Source organism: Pyrgilauda ruficollis, unplaced genomic scaffold (assembly GCF_017590135.1).
Source record: "Pyrgilauda ruficollis isolate IOZ18807 unplaced genomic scaffold, ASM1759013v1 scaffold7, whole genome shotgun sequence".
Taxonomy (NCBI): Eukaryota; Metazoa; Chordata; class Aves; order Passeriformes; family Passeridae; genus Pyrgilauda; species Pyrgilauda ruficollis.
Window position 1 is genome coordinate 14200006 of NW_024528821.1, and position 24864 is coordinate 14224869.

A 24864-nucleotide genomic window follows, 5' to 3' on the forward strand; every position below is an offset into this window, starting at 1 on the left:
CAAGATGCCTTTGAAGTAAAAAAGTTACTTAGCAGATCATCTTTTTTTTTTCCCCTTCTAAGAACAAGCATGTCCTGACTTGAAATTCAACTATTCAACTGCTTAGTTGAAGTCCAGAAGTATCGGAATATGCATTTTCTGCATTTTGGAAGGTGTCCAATTATTAGAAAATTAAAAATACAACAATATCAGCTTTATCTTTTTTGCATTCAAGAGAACAGCAGCCTACTCTCCCTTCTCTGGGCATTCTGTAGGGTATAAGTACTTGCTTCTCTGCTCTTCTTCTACTTGTTGAATTCAGTTCCTTAGTGCCATTATTGATATTTGCCTAATAAATCACAGGCATCAGAGCTAATAGGTGGCTGGGCTGGCAGACAATGGTCATTCCAGCCCAGGATCTTGACAAGAGTCAGCAGAAAGTTCTAGAAAAGATGAGAATGGGTTGAAAACAATCCTGCACTTTCTGTCTGCAGTGAAGTGACAGAAGCTGTTGGGGCAATCAGTTTTTTTCTGCCTGGAGTGTATCAGACTGGAGTGAAGATACTGGAATTGTTTCATTGGAGAACTGTTTTTTCTTTAGTTCCTGTTTTAAAAAGCAGGCCAGTGACAGAATTGAAATGCACAGTGGTTCCCTAGTGTTCACAGGACTTCAAGCCAACTCTTACAGCAGTTAAATACAGAATTGCTGGTATCAGCAGCTCATTTGAGTTATTTTCTTCTTTCTTCTAGTTATGGCAGCTATGAAGAACCAGATCCAAAGTCCAACACAAGAGACACGAGTTTCAGCAGCATTGGAGGCTATGAGATCTCAGAAGAGGAAGAGGAGGAAGAGCAGCAGCGCTCTGGGCCAAGTGTGTTAAGTCAGGTCCATCTGTCTGAGGATGAGGAGGACAGTGAGGACTTCCACTCCATTGCAGGAGACAGTGACCTGGACTCAGATGAATGAACTCCCTTCCCTGAGATGATGGTCACCCTGGGCCACTCTTGGCTCCTGAATTTCTCTTGTCCCAGTTTGATGTAAGGAACAGTGTAGTTCCTTCCCACACTGTGGGCTGTCTTGAAAAGATTTTTTTTTTTAGATATAATATTTTAATTGATTATAAAACATGTTATATGAATGAGTAAATGGTAAAAATAAGCTTTAGACAAGCGTGTCCTGCTGAAGCCTTGGCTTGTTGTAGCGTGTACTGGTTCCAGAATCCAGATACAGATTTGTACGGTTTGTTCTTCAGTCTTTATAGATGTACAGTAATTCCTCAGAAATACTGGCCTGTTGGATAGGTGCATGTCTGTCAGGAAAAAATGCTTGCTCAGAGTGAAATACTTCTGTTGATGAACAACTGTAATACAATTGTAATTTCATAAAGGGGAGCTTTTTCTCTGGGACCACAAATACAGTGTGTGATGTCTGACCCGAGTGGTTATGGAACTGCCTAACTACTACCAATACTTAGAAACAGCTGCCCTGCTTTTTCTGTAAGTTGCAATTACTTCCAGACTTCGGTAATTTGAGCCTTTGGGAAGGCTCAGGGTTCACCGGAGACTGCTAATTGTCAGTGCCCCGGGGCAGCTGCTGCACACCCCGGCTGTGGAGTCCTGGCGAGCGGCTCCGGGAGCTCATGGAAACACAGCAGGAACGGGGATACCGGCGGTTTGCTGCTGTTTGTCTGCGCGCGTACGCGCTGAGCTCCGCTGGCCCGGTGACTGAGCTCTGCTGCTCCAGTGAGCTCCGCTCTCCGGCTGGCTGAGCTCCGCTGGCTCCGCTGTTTAAGATCCGCTGGCCCGCTCTCTGGGCTCCGCTGTTTAAGATCCGCTGGCCCGCTCTCTGGGCTCCGCTGTTTAAGATCCGCTGTCCCGCTCTCTGGGCTCCGCTGTTTAAAGTCGCTGTCCCGCTGTCTGGGCTCCGCCGCTCGAGCGGCGCTGTCCCGGTGCGCGCCGGTTCCACGCAGCCACGTGCGGGGCTACCGGGAGGTGGTGGCGCATGCGCAGTCTCGCAGCCTTTGGCGCAGCGCTGCGCGCGGAAGGATAACTTCATTCGATAATGCGCTGATTCCAGCAGGTCCTTCCGCCCGCCGAGTGGAAGCGCTGCCCGGCGCCGCCCGGACTCTTTTCCGCGGGGATAGTTCCGGCCGCGGCCATTCGGTACCGCCGCCGCCGCCATTTCGGGAGCGCCGCCTCAGCGCGCCGCGACCGCGGGCAGCTCGGCCCGGCCCGGCCCGAGCACACCTTCTGCCGTCGCCGCCACAGCCTCCCCGGCCCCTGTCCCGATGGCGACCTCCGTTGGGAACGTGGCGGACAGCACAGGTACCGTACGCTGCGGCGCCCCCGGGGACGGGCTGGCCGGGGACAGCGGGGGCCGGGCCGTGCCCTCGCCCCCGGGGCCGCTCCCCGCTCGCCGGGCCCGCGCCCGGCGGAAGTTTCCAGACGCGGCAGGGCGGGGGTGCCCCCGCCGCCTCTGGGGCTCTGTGCGCCCCGGGCCCGAGCGCGGTCCTGGGCGCGCTCCGGTGGGCGCTGGCCGTGCGCAGCCCCCGGGCCGCTGCCGGGGAGGCGCCGGGAGCTGTGCGTGCGGCGGGCTCGCTGCTATATTTATCAGACTATCAGGTGACTGCGTTAGACGGCGAAGTAGGGTAAAAGCCTGACCCGAAATGTGTGCTCGTTTGCCCAGAATCGCTCGCTGCACTTAGGCAGGACTTTTTTTTCAGCAGCCTGGTCGAATGGAAGGTGTCCCTGCCCATGGCGGTGGAATCGGAATGAGATTGTCTTTAAGGTCCCTTCCAGCCCAAACCGTTCTGTGATTCTGTGGCATAGCCGGATGCTAAAGCGCTTTTCTGAACAGTAAGATAGCGTGTTGTGTCAAGGAAAGATCCGGCCCTAAATTTAGTTCGCAGATCAGAACTTGAGGAATGGAGGAGAAATCTGACTTTCTCTGTAGAGCGAGAGAAAGAAGCGTTGTGCCTACTGAAAGGATGAAAGGATAGCACAGCTTTATCCCCCAGATTTTGGGGTTTTCTGTAACCAGAGAGGCAGAAAGAGCTGAAATGATGCTTGGGAAAAGCAGGATTTTTGGAGAAAGAGACGGGATAGCATTGCGGAGATAGGGATCTGAAGAGAAACGGTAGCGATACAGAAAGTACGAAACACCGTACTGCAGCACCTTTCTCAGCTAGAACTGTGTGTGGTCAGCGAGGCTGCAGCATCCTCTTGTAGCCTGGATCCCTGCGGGAAATAGAGCCACGTGCACGCTGGGAGGGAGTCCTGTGCTATCCAGCACCTCCCAGCTGGAGGTAACCGCTGCTTCCGTCTGGAACTGGATGGTGTCTGAACGCAGGGTTGAGCAGGAGTGTATTGCAAGTGCTTAGGATGGTGTTTGTGGGGGGAAAATGGCTTTGGGCTCCTTTCTGATGGTTCTGTGCAGCTTTTTGTTTCGCTTGTATTGTCTAGAAGCCTCAGGGAAGGTCGTTGTCACAGCACTGTACTAGACTTTTCCAAGGTCGTAGTCGAAGCATGCACACAAATTAGCCGAGGTACAGAAATTAATTTATGCAAGACACGAAAAGGGATTTTCCTGGCTGTGACTCCTCACTGCAGTTATTTTCTTTACAAATTGATTCAGTGCGCATCCATTCATGGGCTGGCTTACGGGTATTTTGCACTGCGTAACTTCCAGCCAACTTTGTATTAAAAGTTTCACTCATTCTGGACTCTGTGATGTGGCTGTCCACTTCCTGCTTTTCAGTGAACTTCTTCACAGTCGTTTATAAAATAAATGCTTGGAGGTAGATGACTGGCAATTTTACACTGTTTGCCTTATCTCTGGAGACAAAGGGTGGGTTGTTTTGTAAACAGAGACACTGGATAAATGAAAGAAATTGTCAGTGTTTCTTCTTTTGTTGCTTTTGTTGGTAGTTCTCATTCCCAGGTGTTAAATCTGCACCGCCTGCTCTCTTGGCCTAGAAGTTGCAGCTTCAGTTTGACTTCTTGCTTTAAGTAGGCAAATTGTAGCATTGAGATCATGACTGAAAGCTTCTTTCCTTGCAGTCATAAGCCTTGAAGTGTAAACTTCTGGGTTGTTATGTTTTGGAGTGCTTTTTGGGGTTTTTTTTTTCACTTTGAAATTTACTGAAACAACTGAAATGTATTTGAAGAGGAAGTTGAGTTCATGAGACATGCTCTTCCTCTCTGGTTTCTCTGTGCCATCAGCGGAAGTTGAAAATGCGCTGACTGCCGGAAGGGCAAAACCTGTTCACAGCACAGGGACCGGGAGAGGAACCGTCTGCTGGTGCTCCAGTGTTACTGTCAGCACCGTTTGTAAGCGCTGTGGTTGTCTGCCACAGTTCAACATTCTCATGTTGAATGAAGGTTGTACCTTTTTATCTTTGCCAGTCGGTTTAATGAGATCGTGAAGTCCACTTTGCCCTTAGTCAGGGTTTGAAAAATAGGAATCTAATCTGGATAAGGATACTTGGTTACTAATTGTCAATATCTAAAGAGTGGTACTGGTAGTTCCAATTTACGGTGGAACAGTTCATAGCACTGACAGAGACAGTACACTATCTGGAAAAACTACTGTACTTATACAGGACTTGCAGTCTTATATTAAAACCTACTGGTCCTAAAACCCCAAATTTGAAAGTAATTTATATAAATTGCATCAATCCCAATTTCATAAAATGAACACAAGGTAGTAAATCTGTACCTAATCTCTTTGTGATTATTTTGGCTGTCTTTAAAATTCTCACAGAAGCATGAGAGTCTCTGGACTTCTGTACTACTTCACTACAAAAATGTAGGCTCAGCTATTGAGGTGCTTTCTTGTATTAGGAAGGGTTTATCTGTTTCATTTAGATTCCAAATTTTAAAACAGTAGGATGAGGTGGAAAGTGTTTAATGAATGGAATTAAGAGGCTGCAGAGTACAGGAGGAAAAATGAGAGATACTTGAAGTAATCAAACATTTTAATAGTAGGAGTTGTTGGTATAAAGGCAGAATTTGAAGCCTAGCACTTCTTTCTAGGATGAATGGTTGTGGGTTTTTCCAATTTGCACTCACTTATTACTTTGTAAGAAATTTTACTTACTTCTCTTACTTATGGTTGTTTTGCCTAAAACAGGTTGTGTTTCATATAAGTATTTCATTCTCCACAGTTGGGTATTAAATACTGAAACTGTTTTGTCACTCCTGTTCCAGCTAAGCCTCCAGGAGCAGTAATTCCTTTCCTGTACCCTGTCTGTTTAATGGTCCCTCCTGTAGGCCAGTTGCATAATCATTGAAGTGTGTGTTTGTCTCTCATCAGATATCGTTGTTCCAAGACCATTTTTGTTTTCTGTGAAGGGATTTTGACTCCTCAGAGGAAATATAGGAGTATGCAGGATTCAATGAATGTTACTCATTGTGCTTTTTTTACCTTTTTTTTTAAAGAGCTTTCACTACTTGCACAGTAAAACTTTCTTTTGTTAAGTCCTTTATTAAAGTCGTTGTCTTCTGTCCTTCATTTCCCTATTAAATTGTTAGAACTTTTTTTTTTAACATAGCAAAGCGTAGGATTTTCTGTCGTGGGGAGGGGTGAGGAGAGTCATTGTTCTGTTAGCAGCACTTACCACTGTTAGGAACCAAAATATCATATCATGACAGGAGTCTCTTTCAGAATAATGGAAAATGATTGACTTGCAAATATTCACAGTGTTTACAGTCTGCATTTCTGCTGTTATTAGCTGATGGAGTCAAGGACTGGTACAGATAAGATCTTAGAACCCCAACTGTCACCTGCTGTAGTGTTTCATATCATTTCAAACATTTTCATCCATTAGTTGTGTACATTTTTTTTCATTGTTTTGTTTTGTTTTTGTTTTGTTCCCATCATCTAACTTTTTGTTTTCCCCCTTTAAATGTTTTGGTGATTCTCCAGAACCAACGAAACGTATGCTTTCCTTCCAAGGGTTAGCGGAGTTGGCTCATCGTGAGTATCAGGCAGGAGACTTTGAAGCAGCAGAGAGGCACTGCATGCAGCTCTGGAGACAGGAGCCTGATAACACTGGTGTGCTTTTGTTACTGTCATCCATTCACTTCCAGTGTCGCCGACTGGACAGGTAGGCTTCTTCCTTCCGGAATTTTGCTTGGGCTCGCCAACTTTACAATAAGCAGGAGGCCTTGCCATTATTGTGTTATTTTAATATTGTGCATATTAACGTTGGAATATCAGCCACATTGGTGTGTGCTGGCAGGATTTACGTGTGTAATGTTAATTCCACCTACAATCTAAGGGTTTGGGGTTTTTTTTCTGTAAGACTGTTTCCTGCACAACAACATGTTTAGTTAAAGGAGTTTTGTGATCTGAAAGTTGTTTCTTTGTTCTTTCTGCTTGCCTGTTCCTGATCTTGCTTTCTGTGCCTCTAGCATTTTGAATTTCACTTGTTCTAGCCGTAAATTCATGTTTGCTGGTGAAGGAAGTAAGAACTTTTGACTTAGATTTGTTTTATATAGTCTTCTGATTGAAGTTGTAGTAGTTCAGATCTGGGAAAATAGAATGAGTGAGGATACAACAGAGTTTTACATGTAAGTCATGTCCTGCTTCTTGAGAAGAATATCAGAACATTGCTTAACACCTACAGATGTTGGAAGAGGGATTCCTGTAGTGATTTTTCCAAGTGTATTGAGCTCAGGTTTGGTGAGGCAGCTTGAACCCTTCTGTCTGTAAATGAGAGCTGTCTTTGTTCAGTACAGCCTAAAATGGGAACCAGGGCGGTCGGAGTTTGAAGTGGCAGGATAAAGATACAGGACAGCTCTGTACGTCCAGATTTGTTTGCTGTATGTTTGGCTCACCTAAGCATGAATGTTCACTAGAGTGACTGGATAAAAAGACAAACACTGAATGTCGAGGGTGGGTTTGTTTGGGGTTTTTTTGTTTGTTTTTCGGTCGTGTTTCTTATTTGCTAACTGGTCTGTTTTCTCCAGGTCTGCTCACTTCAGCACTTTGGCAATCAAACAGAATCCACTGTTGGCTGAAGCCTATTCAAATCTAGGCAATGTGTACAAGGAGCGTGGACAGCTGCAGGAAGCAATTGAACATTACAGACACGCACTGCGCCTCAAACCAGATTTCATTGATGGATATATTAATTTGGCTGCTGCACTCGTAGCTGCAGGTGATATGGAAGGAGCAGTACAGGCATATGTGTCTGCCCTTCAGTACAATCCTGTAAGTAATGCTTTATTTTATAGAAGTCCTTTCTTTATGACTGCTTTAGGACACAAAACTAGCAGCTTTCAAAGCACGAACAATAGATAACTCTTCCAAGTCGTATGCCATAAACTTAATTAAGCAGTTAATATTATTTTTGAGGATCTTTGAGAGGCTTTTGTCACTAAAAGTTGTGTATTGCAGTAAGGGCTACTGGTTGTCTGCTTTTCTCTGTAAGTAACGTACTTAACTTTTTAGATAAAAGATAAGCAAGGCTTGGTTTTTCTTTTCTGAAGGTAGAAGCTTCAGTGAATGGCACCATATTTAGCTTTGTGTGCTTTAAGGTAGTACTGTAGTGAGAGAATTGATGCTTAGACTTGAATGTCTTGGATCTTGGAAAATCACCGGGTATTACTTTATCATGAAGTCAGAAATTTGATGGTGATTAGTGTTGCCTTGGTAAGATTTCTGCTGTAGACTGTTAGATTTCCATTGTGGGCTGGTTTACAGGAGCATCAGTTTAGGTTTTGTAGGCTGAAACTGACTGTCTATAAGTGACTCCTATAAGACTGATCTGGTGTATGGATTTTTGGTTGTAACTGTTTGAAATTGACATTTTTAGTAAACAGACTGCTGTCCTCTGTTTATTTTGCATCATGCTCATTAAATTTGTATAGTATTGCTCAGCATGATAAAGGTATTTGCTTGCTCTTTGGTCAAACATTTTGATAAAAAGTCCTCCAAGTGCAGCATTGGTCCCATGGGCATAAATCCTTTTTCTGTAGGAAAAGCAAAAGCAAACCCAGTCCAACAAGAGACTTCCTGAACCTTACTTCTCTGTGTTCTTAAGCCGGTGTGAACTTGTCTAACTTAATATGCCACGTGGTGTGACTAGTGGGTGCACTGGTTAGAATAATGTGAGATGGTGGGGTTTTCTGCAGGAGTTGAGTTTTGTTTAGGTTAGTAGATCCTTTCATTAGTGTTGACAAAATGTCTACATTCTCTCTGGTCTTTACTGCTGGATAATGCTGTTGCAGATTGTGCTTTCATTTCAAACAAATGAAAGAACAAGAACATGTGGTAAAGCTGTTGGAAATGGATGGATTAGTGGGCAAAACAGGGAGGAAAACTTCGTTAGGGATACAGGCAGCAAAATCACTTCATGTATCTGTTTAAAGGCCATAATGGCAATGGTGTATCTTAAGAGTACAGGTTTGGCATTGTTTAAAAAAAGAGGGGGGGCTTGAAATGCTTACATGTGCCAAAAAGACTTAAGCTGCTGGGGAGGGGCATTTATTTTCAGTTTTTTATTTCTGTATAATAGGAATTGTATGAAATACTACTTCTTTTTAATTCTTTACAGTTGTACTTCTGCAGTACTAAATTTGCTCAGATTATCTGTTGTTTGTAATCTTAGGTCAAAAAAATAATTTACATATGTGATGTATTCATTGAGAATCTAAAATAAGCTTTAGAGGACTGGGTTGTTCCTTGCAAATTCTCTGTGAAGACCTGTGGGGAATCTGAAGTCCTGAAGCTGATGGTGTGACTTTGATTTTTCAGGACTTGTACTGTGTTCGTAGTGACCTGGGGAACCTGCTCAAAGCCCTGGGTCGCTTGGAAGAAGCCAAGGTAGGTGTTGGGTAGAATACATGTAAACATCAGTGTTTTGAAAACTTGAACTTTGCACCAAGTCTTCAAATCTGCGTTGATCGACAGACAGTCCAAGAAACTTCTGAAAACTGAAGGCACTGAAACACCCCAGAGTAGTTGCAGGGCAAGATATGGCATGTCCATGTTTAAAAAGTTGGTTTAAGTCAAGAAATGGAAAGTTACCAAGCCTTGCTGCTGAACTAGACTATCTGATACCATTCTGAAGTATTGGGCAGGGGCTCCATCATGCTTTCATCTGGAAATAAGTAACAATCCTTCAGATCTGAGGCTTGCCTGCTGGTGCCAAGCAGAGAGCCTGTGGTTAGCTCGAGATCCCTGTACGATGCAGGTGCTATTGAAAAGGCTGCTCTTCTAAAGTCCTTTGTGGCTTGTAAGTGGAGAAGAAACTTATCCAAATGTTACCTTGTAATATTGGCTTTTAAAGATTTTTATTCTTTTAACTTTTCCCTTCCCTTGATAGTGGAAGAAAGGCTAGTAAATAATAGCTGCAGTATGCGACACACACCACCCCCCCATCCCCATCCCCCAATATCTTTTCTTCATGTCTTCCCTCTCCCCTCCCCAAAATAAAGAAATCGGAAGGACAAAGCTGGTTTGTTTGGTAAATGAACTGATCAAAAGAAAACTTGCTGTAGTGGAAAGGTGGCTTCTAGCAGTCGTGCGTTTCCTAAACCGAGAATTCGAACACCAAGATGAGTTGAAAATTCTTGGCACGTTAAAATTTGGATTGCAGAAAGAAATTGTCTTGTTACAAGCCACCTTACGCGTCCGCGCTGCAGGGGTGAGGAGTGTGGAGAAACCAGAGCCACTCTGGGCTCCGCGGCTGTCGCTCCAAGCCCCACGCGCATGCTCAGAAGTGGAGTGTATGAACAGCGTAGCTGTCTGTTTGGCTGCAGCACCATTTGGGGAGGGTGGGCATCTTTGTGGGCTAACGGGGACTGCAGGTTCAAAATTCAATATTGCTTTGTTTCTCATTAACAACCTGGATGCGTGTACCACCCTAGGGCAGCCTGATTGATTTGGTCGGATCCAGGTTGAAAACATTGTGTAGCAGCATTCAGAATTGAACGGTCTTTGAGACACTTGGTTCTCAGCCCACCAAGCGGACAGCTAACATGAATTGCACTTCACTGCAGCTTTAGTGTGACTGGTATAGGCCAAGACACTGCGCCTGCCTTAGGTTGCTGACTTCTTTGTTTCAGAGCTCTGGAGACACCTAGTTTGAAAGTGTTATTCCGTTTTGTGAGAACTTAATAAACGAGGAAAAACATCTTGAGTAAATTGCAATGTGTTTCTTTGGTTATCAGTCCATTTGAAAGATCAAGCCAGCAGATTCCTTACAGTTTGAACTAAAATTTAATTTCTTTGTAGATGTTTCAGAGCCTTTCTTCCAAAAAAAAAAGTCCCTGCTGTATGCAATTGCCCGATTAACCCTCTCCCTTCTGCATGTCTCCCTTGTTACAGACAGATTATCCTCATTCCCATGTGTTAAGACATATCCAAAAAAATGCAATTGCTTTGTTGAACTCTTACTAATGATCTTGTTTTATTTTCTCTCTTGTTTTTGGTTTTTCACCACTGATATTGTATTTAGAAGGTTTCAGGTGGGTGAAACCTCCTATTCCATGCGTAAGGTGCCTCGCTGAAGGGAGCTCGAGGCCTGGATCTAGGGCAGACACACACCTCCTCCTCCTCTTCCAGCAAGGAACGCACCGAAAAGTCACATGATGAGAAATATGGTAACGGGTTTGTAACTGCCACAGCAAAACCATTTGCCTCCATGCCTGAATCTTCTGTCTTGTGGCTTCAGAAACAGCTTAAAATATTTAATTACAAGCAAGTAATGTAAGAATATTTTATACTATTAGCCACAAATTCTTTCAAAGAAATAAAGTAAAAGTAAATTAAAATATTTTTTAAAGAAATAATTGGAGATAGTTAATAGTAAAAGCTTCTAACTCTTCCGGTTGTTCATTTTTTTCCTTTTTTCTTCTTTGTTTGGATTGCAGCGTTCTGCTCTTCTGATGATGCGCTGTGATCCTGCAGTAGCGCAAAGGCTGCGCAGCGGTAACGCGCATTGCGTGCGATTAAAGCCCCCGTGAACGGTTGACTCGATGATTAATCTCTGATCGGGCGACTGCCCGAGCTCCAGGCTGCAGCCTTTTGGACAAAATTGGCTTGTAACGCATTTACAGAGTCCAGACATCAAATTTAACATGCGAGTTTTGTGTGGGCCTGTCTGGTAGATTAATGATTCTGGTTGGCTGTTCACTGCACCTTGGGGCAATCACTAGAGCCAAGCAGTTCGCAGCGATAGCGTGGCGCCGTGCTGGGTAGGATGCGCAGCGATTTCTTGCGCTTGCATTACAGGGACCTAAACCTTCATGCAATCCTGTCATTTGAGGTTTTGAAGCTGCAGGAGAGGTCGAGTTGTATTTGAAGAAACAAGATGTGGATGGGGGGGTGTGTCATCTCATTTGACAAGCGCACTTTAAACTGAGGAATGGCTTTATCTTTTTCAGTAGGTTTTTTTTCTTTTTTTCTTCCTTTTTTTTTAAATTAATTTCTGTCTGATTTAGAATACTTGAAAATTTTGTTTCAGAGTAAAGTTGTTTTTACACAGCCTTTTTTTATTTTTACGCACTTAAAGGCAGCAGATGTTCTGGTGAACTACTGGAATTGTTTCTAAGATGATTTTTTGTGGCAATCTGGTGTCTGAAGGAATGTTACTCTATTACCAGCATAACTGAAAAATGGTGGGCTTGCACCTGGGTTTTGGTTTGCGCTGGCGCAGGATCAACAACAGTTTGCAGCGCATTAGTTTTGGCGCAAGCTAGCCTATACTGCAGGGTCACTTTTGGCTGGTTAGAGAATGCATACTAACAATTATTTTTTCTCATTTTTTTCTTTTTACAAATATTCCCCTTCCCTTGTATCTCTCTTCTTTAACTATTCCAAGGCCTGTTACTTAAAAGCAATTGAGACTCAACCAAACTTTGCAGTGGCTTGGAGTAATCTTGGCTGTGTTTTCAATGCCCAAGGAGAAATTTGGCTCGCAATTCATCACTTTGAAAAGGTAACTACCTAAGGGAGTCAGCTTCACTGCTAGATTTAAAGGCACATGCAGTTGTGTACTTGCAGGTGATAAATATTTTGGTAGTGGAGAACTTTATATGATCCTGTTAGTTGGCAGCTCATGTTAATTGTTTTTTTTTAAACTTGCTGATGTTTCAAACTGCCTATATGGTACTGGAGAGAAACACTTAGAACACTCCTAGGACTTCACACATGTCAGATATGAGAAAATTAATTAAATTGTTCTTCAGCCCTTTCCCAGACTAAATTTTTTAAAAATCTGATTTGATGACAATGTTTTGCATGTTTTGTGTGTGAGAAAGAGTCAACTTGGTGCCTAAATCATTTTGCATTGTGATTTTTGTTTCAGGTATTACTGTCTTTTGAGTAATTGAGAAGAACAGTTTTAAGTGACATATTAATTCCTCTTCTCCAGGGTTATTTTTCACTACTGTTCAGATTTCTCTAGATTAGTGTTATTAAGTAGTTGTCTGAGACCTTCCAATTAGTGTCTAATTGGCATTGTAATTAATTTTGTCCTCATCTTTGAAGTTCCTAGAGTGCCCTGAAGCTGAATTTAAGATGTGGCAACAGCTTCTTCCTGAAATTCATGGCTTTAAATCTACAGAAAGAAATCTAGCTGCTCAAGACTTTTTTTTTTTTAATCTGTGTCTGCTTTGTGATAGATGAAGTATTTTAATTTGCAATTAATAGTTCCCATGAGACTCTTAAGAGTGGGGCTTGTCAAATACTCATGTGTAGCTTTGTACTGCAGCTTCTGTAGCTTCATCAGTTCAAGTGGTTTTTTGCATTTTATTAGTTTTGAAGGGAACAAAGATATTTTAGTTAAATGGCTACTCAATTTTCCCTACACACGTGATGTAGTTGCTGTTTCCTTGTTCTTTTGAACAGCCTGTTTTCATGCCCTGGTAAAGCTTTAAAATTCTGTCTTACTTTGCAGTAGATAAAGGATACAGATAATGTTTTTTATGGTTTCTTCTCTAAAAACAAGATAAAGACAACATAGCATCAGTAGGCAGGAGTGTTAAGTATGATCAGCCTAATGTGAAGTAAATGCTTAACACTTTATTCTGCAGTAGTTGCAACTCAATAGGTAAGCAAACAAATAAATTTGAAGGTAGTACATGCTGTCAGTTCTACAGATAAATAACTTTGTGATTGGTTTGTGTATTTTCCTTCCTTACTGGATTATTGATAAAGTCTTAAAAACTTACAGATTATGTTTATCAAATTTTTAAAAAACAGCAAATTTTTAAAAAACAGTTTCATAGAAAGCATGTTTGTGTTTCATGCTCAAAACTTTTACTTCAAAATTATTTTCAGGCTGTAACACTTGACCCAAATTTTTTGGATGCTTATATCAATCTGGGAAACGTTCTGAAGGAGGCAAGGATATTTGACAGGTAAGCAGATCAATACTGTTGCTCTCTGTGGCTTGTCATATATATGAAGATACAGATTATGTTCCTTATGTAAAGTGTCTATGGGCAGGAGTAGCAAAGACTTCAACTCTAAGCTTAGCAAGCAGATGGCTTTGAAGTGCAGACAGACCAGGCTACTTGTCTATTTAAATAAAAATAAAAAATCCCAGTGATATGTATTCTTTCATGTTGCTTTCTTGTACTTAATACATTGTCAAAACCAAGAGTTTCTGATGAAAATAGATTGGAAATTAATGCTGGGGAGAGTGAAAATAAGATTCACAAGAACGCTAGATTTCTCTGTTTTCATTATGTGATTCAGAAAATAATTTGCAAGTGTGTCTCTTCTAAAATTTCCCTTCTATGTGAGACAAACTGGAATGCTGGAATTCAGCTAAACATCTGATTGAATATTCTGTATTTCTGACATGTCTGCCTCACGTTATTGCCTTGGGTTGCAGTGGTGTTGCTGTGTTGTTGCAGTAACCTGTTCTGAGACCTCTAATCTGATGCGTGGATCTTCTGTTTCTGGGAAAACATCCAGGCTCTGTTGTTTATATGCAGTGTAGCATATTGCATCTGTTAATTGGTTTTTAATTTCTGATAGCTGTGGTTTGTGGCCCCAAATTTAATAAAAGCTTGCAGGGAACAGGTTAATTATCTGCACTGCACACAGTCTAAATGATTCAGTGATGTCTGATTTAACCATGAATTAGTGGACCAAACAGGGGCATGTTTTTCCATAATTTCAGATTTTGCATCACCTTTTAATTATTTACTTACAGATATTGTTATGGTTTTCCTAGAAATTTGATTTAAATACATCAGTCATTTATATAGTGCTATAGGAGCATATAATTAATGATTTCACTATTGAACAAAGTGATGATTTAAGTCTAAGTCAATAATGGTAGATTAGTGGAGAGAATAAAGATGTGATGTGATACTATTTATCTTGTTAAAATTGAATAATAAACTGGCAAAAAATGGGGGTAAGGAAAAAAACGGGTTTTTGCTAGTAATGACAATGTTAAAAAAAAGTAGCTGAAAGCTTTCCTTGTTTTCCAGAAGACTTAATGTTATTCACTATACACCGTACCAAGGTAAATAATTCCTGCTCTCTGGATGATTGTTTATGTTCTCTTTGTTTTTCCTTTATTTTGTTCCAGAGCTGTGGCAGCTTACCTGCGAGCCTTGAGTTTGAGCCCGAATCACGCAGTTGTGCACGGCAACCTTGCCTGTGTGTACTACGAGCAGGGCCTGATAGACCTGGCCATAGACACCTACAGGAGGGCCATTGAGCTCCAGCCCCACTTCCCTGACGCCTACTGCAACTTGGCCAATGCCTTGAAGGAGAAAGGCAGTGTAAGGAGCACTTCTTTCTTCTTAAAATTACAGTGAATGCTTTAATAGACACCAGCTGCCACCAGTTTGTTAAGCTGTTGAGCAAGTTGTTAAGATGGATGTTAACCTCACTTAAAAGGAAGAGTAATTCAGGAAATCTCCATCTTGAACCTCTTAAAAGTGATTATATAATGACTTTTCATAGACGGTGCTTTTACAATAAATGTTACAATATTAACAGTGCCTTTTTTTTGAAGGTGGTAGAAGCAGAAGAATGCTACAACACAGCCCTTCGACTTTGTCCCACTCATGCAGACTCACTCAACAATCTGGCAAACATCAAACGGGAGCAGGGCAATATTGAGGAAGCCGTGCGTCTTTATCGGAAGGCTCTTGAGGTACAGTTGAGTGTGAGGGGAAGAGGTGGGTGGTTCAGCTTGGGGATGTGTAATAGGACAGGTTTTTTTCCTCTCTCTCTAAAAAAAAAGTAAGAAAAGACAATAATAAATGCATAACTATTTTTGGTGTGGTCTGTTTGTGATGTTTGAGACAAAGTCAACTTCTTTTTCTTCCAGGTGTTTCCAGAGTTTGCTGCAGCGCATTCGAACTTAGCAAGTGTTCTGCAACAGCAGGGAAAGTTACAGGAAGCACTGATGCATTACAAAGAGGCTATTAGGTAAATGAATACTCCCTGTAAGAGTCCCAGCCTTTCCTAATGGGAAAGTGCCTAGATTTGTACAGAAGGTGACTTAGTCATGTGTTGTAATTTCTGTAGTTGCTATTCAAATGGAAAAGTCTGGGTATGAGCATGTTTTCTCATTGGAGGAGGAGCTTTTCTTGTTCATGACATATTATGTTTATTTTTCAGAATCAGCCCCACGTTTGCAGATGCTTATTCTAATATGGGAAACACTTTGAAGGAGATGCAGGATGTCCAAGGAGCTCTGCAGTGCTACACCCGTGCCATTCAGATAAACCCAGCTTTTGCTGATGCCCACAGCAACCTGGCCTCGATTCACAAGGTAGCACATGCCAATGATTCACTCTTCTAAGAGTGTGGTGGGGCACTGTGAGTAGTTACCCTGAGGATATTTTTACCTGCTGACTCATTTCTGTATCTTCACAGGATTCAGGGAATATACCAGAAGCCATTGCCTCTTACCGTACTGCTCTGAAACTGAAACCTGATTTCCCAGATGCCTATTGCAACTTGGCCCACTGTTTGCAGGTGAGGAAGATGGGGCTTTGATTGTGATTCTTAGGGTTCCTCTGCAGGAGACTACTAATTTAAATGTAAAGAGTTAGACGGTCTCACTTCCATTTTTGGAAGAAACATTAATCTCAACCTCTGAAATAACTGATACAGGCTGGGGGAAGCTGTTGTCGTAATCTTTGGTTTTCCTTCTTTATAGATTGTCTGTGACTGGACAGACTATGATGAAAGAATGAAGAAGCTGGTTAGCATTGTAGCTGATCAGCTGGAGAAAAACAGACTGCCTTCTGTACACCCACATCATAGCATGCTGTATCCCCTATCTCACAGTTTTAGGAAGGCAATTGCTGAGAGACATGGAAATCTCTGTTTGGACAAGGTAGGAAGTTCTATACAGGCCAGTTGTTGATTGTTGATTGAAGTCCTTTGAGTCTTTGCCTGTTCCTACTCAAAATGCAATACTCAGATTTGTCAGTATTAGCCTTTGTAAGCTTTCTGAGTCACTGACATGTGAAGAGGTGGGAGGTAATGTTCATAGCTATTAGTGCTTGTGAGTTTTGAGGCAGACTACTAGTGCAGGTTGCCATTTATAATTGAAAATGTGCTGTCAGCTGGTGGGAGGGTCCAATTAATTAATGGAAGATAACACTTTGTCAGAGTGACTTGTCTGAGTAGCCTGATAATCCTGTCAGAGATAGTGGTTGCAAGCTGATGCCTGGGCAAGATGGAGAGCAAAGAACTGAACAAACGCTGTGATGCCTTACAGCAATGCTGTTCTGGTTACCAGTGGCTTGTGGTTTGCGAACTTCCTGAGGATCATGTGTGGCATCAGGATATTTAATAATCAGGGTGGAATACTGAAACTGTTAGAAAAGTAGAAATGTGGTAGTGATGTCTATATTTGTCTGAGAGCAGAGACATCACATCTTGTGACACAGTGTGTGGGCACTGCACTTGGCTCCAGTGGAATACGTAGAACACAGGTTTGGAACAGCAGATGTCCGTGACTGCTTGCTTGAATGTGGGATAAGGTTAATTCTGCAAACTCCTGGGGGGGGTTTGTCCCTTTGTTTAGATTTTAGTTCCTGAGTTTTTAAACACTTGTGTGTTTACTTGGCAGATTAATGTTCTTCACAAGCCACCATATGAGCATCCCAAGGATTTGAAGGCCAGTGAAGGTCGACTTCGTATTGGCTATGTGAGCTCTGATTTTGGAAACCATCCAACCTCGCACCTAATGCAATCAATTCCAGGCATGCATAATCCAGACAAATTCGAGGTAAAAATAAAAATGGCATGCTTAAAGCTTTGTATATGCCTATAAGTGGCATTTTTTTTGTCCCTTGGTGCAAGCAATTAAACAAGGGAAGAGCAAAGTTTTGCTTCTTGGGTTTGTTTTTTAATGGATTGAAGAGTTCTTCAGCCTGAGTCATCCTCCTTTACCAATATGAAGTCCTGTTTTCAGATACACTTGTGGTTTCCTACTTGGGAGAACCAGTCACTGTTAAAAAGCTTCCCTGAGGCTTAGTTTGTCTACTCAACCTGATTCATAGTTATGATTCTCACTAATTACAGTCAGAGGTGACTGGAAGGCATTCTTAGAGATCTAATTCTTATGCAGGTCTGTCTGTTAAGGTTACTTTGCCTTGCACTGATGAGAGCAGTGGATATGTCTGTGCAGGATGCAGTGCCATTCTCTGGCACAGAACTAGGCCTGGTTCTAATGTGACAAAAAATGGCTGTGCCTCTTTCTTGACTTCTTTCTCAATTGGTAAATGCCGTGTAAATAACTGATTTGTGTGAAACTAGATGTAATTTAAATTTGCAGTATAGCACAGTTATTTTATGGACAGTTGTTATAGATACTCACTTTTTGGTGCCTCATATTTTAGGTATTCTGTTATGCCCTGAGTCCTGATGATGGGACAAACTTCCGTGTAAAAGTGATGGCTGAAGCAAATCATTTCATTGACTTATCTCAGGTGAGCTTGTTTTATGCATTGACCTTTGAGCAAACCTGAATTTTTCTAAATGAAGAAAGAGATGAATCTGTAGTTTGAGATTCTTAGTTGCAATTATTTCTTGAATTAGACTGATGTTAACCTTGAGAATTTGAAATTTGTAGATTTATTGGCATTATGCCCTACCTGGGATGTGGTGGTTATCTTGTGACCTCTGATTATTAAAAAGTAACATCAGTATTTAATAACTCTCACATTAAGTCTCAAGATAAGTCATATTTAAATGTCATGGAGAAGTCAAGATGTCACAACTGAAAATACATTTAAGCTTGCCTTAGGTTCAGTGTGAAAACTGACCAGGATTTCAGTGTACACAGAAGTCAAGGCAAAACCCTGTAGTGTAGTTAACTGGCTTATTCTTGATCCTCATTTTGATCTTCTGTACCTTAGTTTGTGAATGTGCCACTTGCCCTATGTGAGCTTTAATTACTAATTAGCCTTAGAGGAGTGGGTGTGGGGGAGGGTGTTCTGGTTTGCATAGCCTCAGTTTCTAGCCTTTAGCTTTTGTTTTACTGCTACTCAGCTCTACTCCTGCATTGAGGATTTGTGCTTCTGTAAAACCAGGATTAACAAGATTTAAGTCTCACTTAAATCGAATTATGCAGTTGGCATCTGTCCAGTGTTACACTGATAACTAACCACATTTATATACTGGAAGACTGAAAACAAAAAGAGCATGTATTTATTTCTTTATTCCTAGATACCATGTAATGGAAAAGCAGCAGACCGCATCCATCAGGACGGGATTCACATTCTCATTAATATGAATGGCTACACCAAAGGAGCCCGAAATGAATTGTTTGCCCTGAGACCAGCACCTATTCAGGTAACTAAGTTACAGGGCTCTTAGTAAACCAGAATCAATGTCAGAGTTTTTTGGGAGGGTTTTTTGACTAAGGATTTTCTAAAATTCCTATGGAAAGAGAATGAGAGGAAGCTTAATCAGAGTCATTCTAGACTACAGGAGTTGTCTCAGGTGAGAGAAGCTGTAATCATTGGTGGTTGGCTTCAAGCTGCACATGGTGGGGAAAATTTGCTTGAGAGATCAATTTTAGAGTATATTTGAGCTGTTCACTGTCTTGGTATGGAAAGTTTGGAGTTAGGGATTGATCTTCAGTTGGTAAAGCAGAAAAAGGAACTTGAACCTGTATGTAACAAATGTAAGTTAAAATTGGTTTTTAACTGTCTTTATTTTTGCAATGCACATGGAACTGAAGCTTTGCTTTCGTGTTTTTTAGGCAATGTGGCTAGGGTATCCTGGAACCAGTGGGGCATTGTTCATGGATTATATCATCACAGATAAAGAAACTTCACCAGTTGAGGTGGCTGAGCAGTATTCAGAGAAATTAGCTTACATGCCAAACACTTTCTTTATTGGAGACCATGCCAACATGTTCCCCCATCTGAAGGTATGTTGGAAGATAGGGCAAGAGAAGTAGGTGTTTTCTGTAGGTGTCTTTATGAAATGGCACTTGGTATAGTATTGGTGAGGGATCTTGTAACTTCTTGATATCTTTTCTTTTGACAGAAAAAAGCAGTCATTGATTTCAAGTCCAATGGTCATATTTACGATAACAGGATTGTTTTGAATGGCATTGACTTGAAGGCATTCCTGGACAGCCTTCCTGATGTCAAGATCGTTAAGGTGAGAGCTGCTCTTGTCTGTGTACAGTCCTGGGGACTGCAGGTAGATCTCCCTCTGATCCCTGTGTGATTTATCTCAGATGAAGTGTCCTGACAGTTGTGACAACGCCGATGGCAATGCCGCCCTCAGCATGCCAGTGATCCCCATGAACACCATTGCAGAGGCTGTGATTGAGATGATAAATCGGGGGCAAATTCAGATTACTATCAATGGCTTCAACATCAGTAATGGATTAGCAACTACTCAGGTGAGGCACTTCAGGACACTGTTTTCTTGGTGTTTTTGTTGTATATGTATGTTTTAATATAGAACAAGGAAGAAAAATCTCCAAATGTGTTTTCTGTCATGTTGATTCCTTTAGTTGTCATACTGAAGGAAGCTCATTATAAGCCACAGATGTACTGGAAGATGATCTTCCCCCCCAAAGATAGAGGAATTGTATCTAGAGGTATCTAAAGTCCAAAGAAATTCTTTCTTGTTGCATAAAGAAGATATTTGCTTGTTCTGAATTTGAAGGCAAGATTTCTTTATTGCCTGTAGCCTACCAAGATTTGTGACCTGTTACTCAGTGTCTTTCTGTTACTCACTCACTGTTTTTCTGTTAGAAAAAAAAATTGCTGAGTAATAGACTAGAGGCAAAGTTATTCCACTGTACTTCAACAACATTTATTCATCTCCTTACACCTTTCAGAATTTTGCACTGCATTAGCCCCTCAGTGCTTGACAGTTCATGGGATTTTATTGACAGTTACTGGTGGTGTTTAACTTTTCTTCCAGCTGCAGAACAGTTAGAAATGCCACATTCTGACGTTAGCATAACTTGTTACCTTGTGAGTTTTATTCAGTTTATAGTCCCTCAGGAACCTCTTACATCATTTTGATATCTTTTATTACCACTGCTCTGTTCATAATCTCATGGCTTGGTTTATTTTTGAGTTCTTTTCTTCACAACTGAGACTTCTATTTGAGTTGGTAATAGTTTGTCTTAGTTTGGTCAGTAAGGCTGTTAGCAATCTTTCTGAAGTTGTCATCTGAGAATCGTAGAGAATTCTTGTCTTAACATTCTACCACTGAGATGAAACACTCAGCTCTGTCTGTGCACTACTAAAACAGGATTTCTGTCTTTCAGTGAGACTAATACAGCACTTCTTTGTGCTGAGATCATCTGCTTTTGAGCATAGATCAACAAGAACTGAGCACTGTGTTTTTTGAGCTCTCAGTGACCTGAAAGAGTAGCACATTTACCAACTTCTGTTGAGCTGTTGTGCCATCTTCTAACAGTCAGTGACAGTGAGTGATTGTCATTCTCATCAAGTGTGTCATGAGTGGCTGGCTGCAATGCCACTGTAAATTTTTAATGAATATGTATATAAAAATACACATATATAAGGAAAAGGGCTCTAAGTAGCTGTGTTGCCCTCTCTGTTTATCTGGTTTTGTTCCCATCATGGCATGTCATAAAAAAAAAATTAAAAATCCTGCTTCCATTTTACTAATCCTCAGGACTCTTGCATGGTAACTTGATTATTCCGACTTCATCCTCTGCTCTTTTTTATTAGCATTTTCCTATTCTTTGTGAAGGCTTTTTAAAAGTTTGTCATTAACTCTTCTTATTTTCAGCATTTTCATTAGTTTCCTTGTCAACTGGTTCCTTACAGTCTTATCAGTTACATACAAGTCTGCTTCTGTTGATTATCTGTTCTGTGCTTACTGTGTTCTATCTTAAAAAAGAAAAAGACAAAAAAACCACACAAAAATAAACCATAAAAATCCAAACAAACCAAACCCCAGTTTTTCTTTCTAAATAGCTTTTTAGTCTGTCTTTGTTTTAATTTCATTTTTGGTCTCAAGGAAATTACATGACCTTAAGGAGGACAGGATTCCATGTGTAATGCCTCTTTATATGATTCTTCTTTCCAATTATTCCAGTTACTTGGAATTTCGGGGAGATATAGGAAGGGCATGAAAGTGCCCAGTGTTTTTTGCCTTGGTGGTTGCAACATTGTGGCATCCACAAGCGTGTACACATACCAGTTAAATTCTTGCTGTGGGTAAGTAGACAATTTTGTTTTGTCTCATAAAACCAAAGATATTTTTACAGTAATTTGTTACACTAACAAATGTGTCTTAGGACAATTCCACAGGGCATAGTCTTGTTTCCTGCAGTTTCAGTGTTTCAATATCTTTTTTTTTTTTTCTTTTTCTTTTAGATAAACAACAAAGCAGCAACTGGGGAAGAGGTTCCACGGACTATAATTGTTACTACCCGTTCTCAGTACGGCTTACCAGAGGATGCTGTTGTGTACTGTAACTTCAATCAGCTCTATAAGATTGATCCTTCCACCTTGCAGATGTGGGCTAATGTGAGTATCTGTATCCAGTAGGAAATCCAAGGTCAGACTTGTGGCAAAGCTGTTCTGGTTAGCAGAAACTTCATGCAAGTTAACTTCTCTGCGGAAAACATTGACTTTGGGCCATTTGAATCCTTACAGTGCTCAAGTTGCAGGACTTAGTGTTAGTAACATATAGAGGGTTTTAGATGTATTTCAAATTATAGCTGTGTATCTAGCCAGTGAAAATTTATGTTTGGGACAGCTTAAGTATACTGGTTGTCCATTGTGGAATAATTTTGGATTTCCTTAGTTTCTGCTATTGAGTTATAACTGGCCTTGGCAGTTGGTACATTGATAAATCTGAGTGGAGAGCATTTGTATCAGATTCCAACTTCCAGTGTATTGTATAAATGAGATCATCAAGTTCAGTACTTATCTCTTAGGGAACTGCTCTGTACACTGTTGCTCAGAGTTGCTGTCTCTTTATGTGGGATCAGAAATGCAATCCCAGTGATCTCATTCATAATGATGATCTCTTTAATTTCTGCTTTATACCTCAAAGAATGATGACACCTTCCACTTCATTTTAGTATGTGGCAATTTCTTGCTCAGAAAAGTAAATGTTCGTCTCTGAACATCCTGTATTTTCTTCTTATTTTTGTTGCAGATCCTAAAAAGAGTTCCCAACAGTGTGCTGTGGCTGCTACGCTTCCCAGCTGTAGGAGAGCCCAACATCCAGCAGTATGCACAAAACTTGGGTCTTGCCCAAAACCGAATCATCTTTTCACCTGTTGCCCCCAAAGAAGAGCATGTGAGGAGAGGGCAGTTGGCTGATGTTTGTCTGGACACTCCCCTTTGCAATGGGCACACAACTGGCATGGATGTGCTCTGGGCTGGGACTCCAATGGTCACTATGCCAGGTAATGCAGAGGGGAGCCTGCACTGAATACATGGGTTGGAATACTAGTAACCTTTTAGTAACAGCACACACATCAAACTGTGCCTTTTATAGAGGCAGAAGGGAAGTAACTCCTAGTGTGTGATAAGTTACTTGATAAATACATTCCTGGTTGTTTTTGTTGGTTTTGATTTGCCTTTTATTTTCTTTTCTTCAGGGGAGACTCTTGCCTCACGAGTTGCTGCCTCACAGCTCACTTGCCTGGGTTGTCTTGAGCTCATTGCAAAAAGCAGACAGGAGTATGAGGATATTGCTGTGAAACTGGGAACTGACCTGGAATAGTAAGCAAACTTGGATTCTGTAATGTGGGAACATCAAGAATGCAGAGTACTGTATTTAGGCACAGTGCTGAGACATCAGTAGTTTTAATCCTGCAGATGTTTTATATGTCAAATAGCTGGGCAATCCTCTTCTAGAGGTGTCTTGTGTTGCAGTTGAGTCAGCTTCTGCTTTTATGGTAACTTAACAGCACTCCCAATTGAGTAACAATTCTGAAGAAACTGCTTATGTGCAAAAGTGCAATACAGTTCACATTTTGTTCTTTTTAAATGGAAGATTAAGCAGTTTGTCACTTCAAATTAAAATAATGCTGTGAAATGTTACTGCACTACAGATAATGCAGGAAGTTAATGTTGCAGCTCTTCTGATTTGAAGTGGTCGTGCTGGTCTGTATCAGAAATGAGAGGAGATGGAAGAGGAATTTGGTGGAGGTGGGGGAGCAGGTGTTTTTGTAACAGTTGTACAGGCAGTTCTGTGTTAGCTGAAAACAGCAGGTTTCAGAGGTAAACAGTATGATGTGTTGTTTGCAACATCTCGTGACTGCTTTAACTCTCTTTTGTAGCCTGAAAAAAATCCGTGGCAAAGTCTGGAAGCAGAGAATATCCAGCCCTCTGTTCAACACGAAGCAGTACACGATGGACCTGGAGCGGCTGTACCTGCAGATGTGGGATCACTGCGCTGCGGGCAACAAGCCAGACCACATGATCAAACCCGTGGAGGCCAGCGAGTCTGCATGAGGAGAGACTGGCCTGCCCTCCAGGAACTCTCCAGGAACTGAGCCTCTCCAACACTTGTGCAGAGATGATGAGCTAAAAACTGTGCATTTCTACTTAATCTGCCTGGTACTCTGTGGCTGAAGTAATACATGATGGTGATTAAAGCACAGCCAGACTTATTTCTTGCATGATAGGGAAAGACTCAATAGAGCCTGGGATCCTTTTATTCCATGAGGAATTTGAATGGGATTGAGCCGTGTACATGTGAGCCTGTGTGTATGAGTGACAAAGTGGTTGCTGGGGGAAGTTTGAACTGCCCAACAAGTTTATGATATCATGGATTGATTTAATCTTCCTACAAACCTCTCTCCTTTTATGTGGATTGGGAATTGGAGCGTTTTAACATTTGATTTTGGGTACTCCTGTTGGTATATATGTGGTTCTCCCATGACAAGATTTCCAGCTAGCGAGTTGCTCCCTGTGTTAATTTCTAAACTGCGTGGACTGAAAGGGCGTATGTGCTGGTGTAGTCTTTTTTTATAGGTTTTATAAACCACTTGAGCCTATATCAGCCTTTTAATGTTTGACCTCTGTTTTGGAGCTCTCTCTGTAATGTGTTGGTTAAGATAAGGACTTTTGTTTTTTCGTTTTGTTTTGTTTTGTTTTTTAAGCTTCTCCAATAATTCAGCTAATTGGCTTCATGATGGCAGCTCCTATTCTGTTAAAAAACCAAATTTGATTTGAAATTAATCCTTCCCACAAGTGTTTGAGGTGAACACAAACTGGTGCCAAATACAGATCTTTCAGGAATGATTGTTAATTATGTATAGGGGTGCAGTCCTAGGTACTGTAGCAAAGACTTTAAAAAAAAAAAAAATAAAGCTTTGGTTTGCCAGTTTGACTGATTTGACCGGTGTGTCACGTTTTGTGCTGCTGTCAGCAAGAAAACCTTGCTGGCGTGTACTCCCGCTTTGTGTAGCGTTTTGA

At 41.4% G+C, this 24864-nt stretch overlaps 2 protein-coding genes across 7 annotated transcripts in view; both read left to right on the top strand.

The window, feature by feature from the left end:
* TAF1 (TATA-box binding protein associated factor 1) overlaps nt 1-1393 on the top strand; it is a 29329-nt gene extending 27936 nt beyond the window's left edge. For both annotated transcript variants that reach the window (XM_041485350.1, XM_041485351.1), the window contains one exon: nt 730-1393. In XM_041485350.1, coding sequence (XP_041341284.1) covers nt 730-946 — 217 coding nt within the window. In that variant the 3' untranslated portion in view covers nt 947-1393. The remainder of the gene's footprint in view (nt 1-729) is intronic.
* Nucleotides 1394-2112: 719 nt separating this feature from the next.
* Nucleotides 2113-24778, top strand: OGT (O-linked N-acetylglucosamine (GlcNAc) transferase). 5 transcript variants are annotated; one of them, XM_041485352.1, is made up of 22 exons: nt 2113-2304; nt 5906-6086; nt 6952-7195; nt 8741-8809; nt 11811-11927; nt 13271-13350; nt 14538-14733; nt 14970-15110; nt 15288-15388; nt 15581-15734; nt 15839-15940; nt 16125-16304; nt 17046-17204; nt 17818-17907; nt 18647-18772; nt 19185-19355; nt 19475-19591; nt 19671-19838; nt 21802-21954; nt 22592-22844; nt 23040-23163; nt 23724-24778. In XM_041485352.1, exons 1-22 carry the CDS (start codon nt 2268-2270, stop codon nt 23896-23898), a joined length of 3138 nt encoding a protein of 1045 aa, XP_041341286.1. In that variant the 5' UTR covers nt 2113-2267; the 3' UTR covers nt 23899-24778. The 5 variants fall into 5 exon arrangements, with proteins under 5 accessions (XP_041341286.1, XP_041341287.1, XP_041341290.1 ...); XM_041485353.1 differs by having other exon boundaries at nt 5936-6086; XM_041485356.1 differs by lacking the exons at nt 22592-22844; nt 23040-23163; nt 23724-24778 and adding an exon at nt 21521-21642 and having other exon boundaries at nt 21802-21940.
* The last annotated feature ends 86 nt before the right edge of the window (nt 24779-24864 follow it).

Excerpts from the sequence above, each read along its gene's own strand:
- OGT (XM_041485352.1), top strand. The coding sequence starts at position 2,268 with ATGGCGACCTCCGTTGGGAACGTGGCGGACAGCACAG. Across the intron at positions 15,735-15,838 it reads ACCTGGCCTCGATTCACAAG|GATTCAGGGAATATACCAGA; the intron begins GTAGCACATGCC and ends GTATCTTCACAG. Across the intron at positions 19,839-21,801 it reads ATGGATTAGCAACTACTCAG|ATAAACAACAAAGCAGCAAC; the intron begins GTGAGGCACTTC and ends TTTTTCTTTTAG.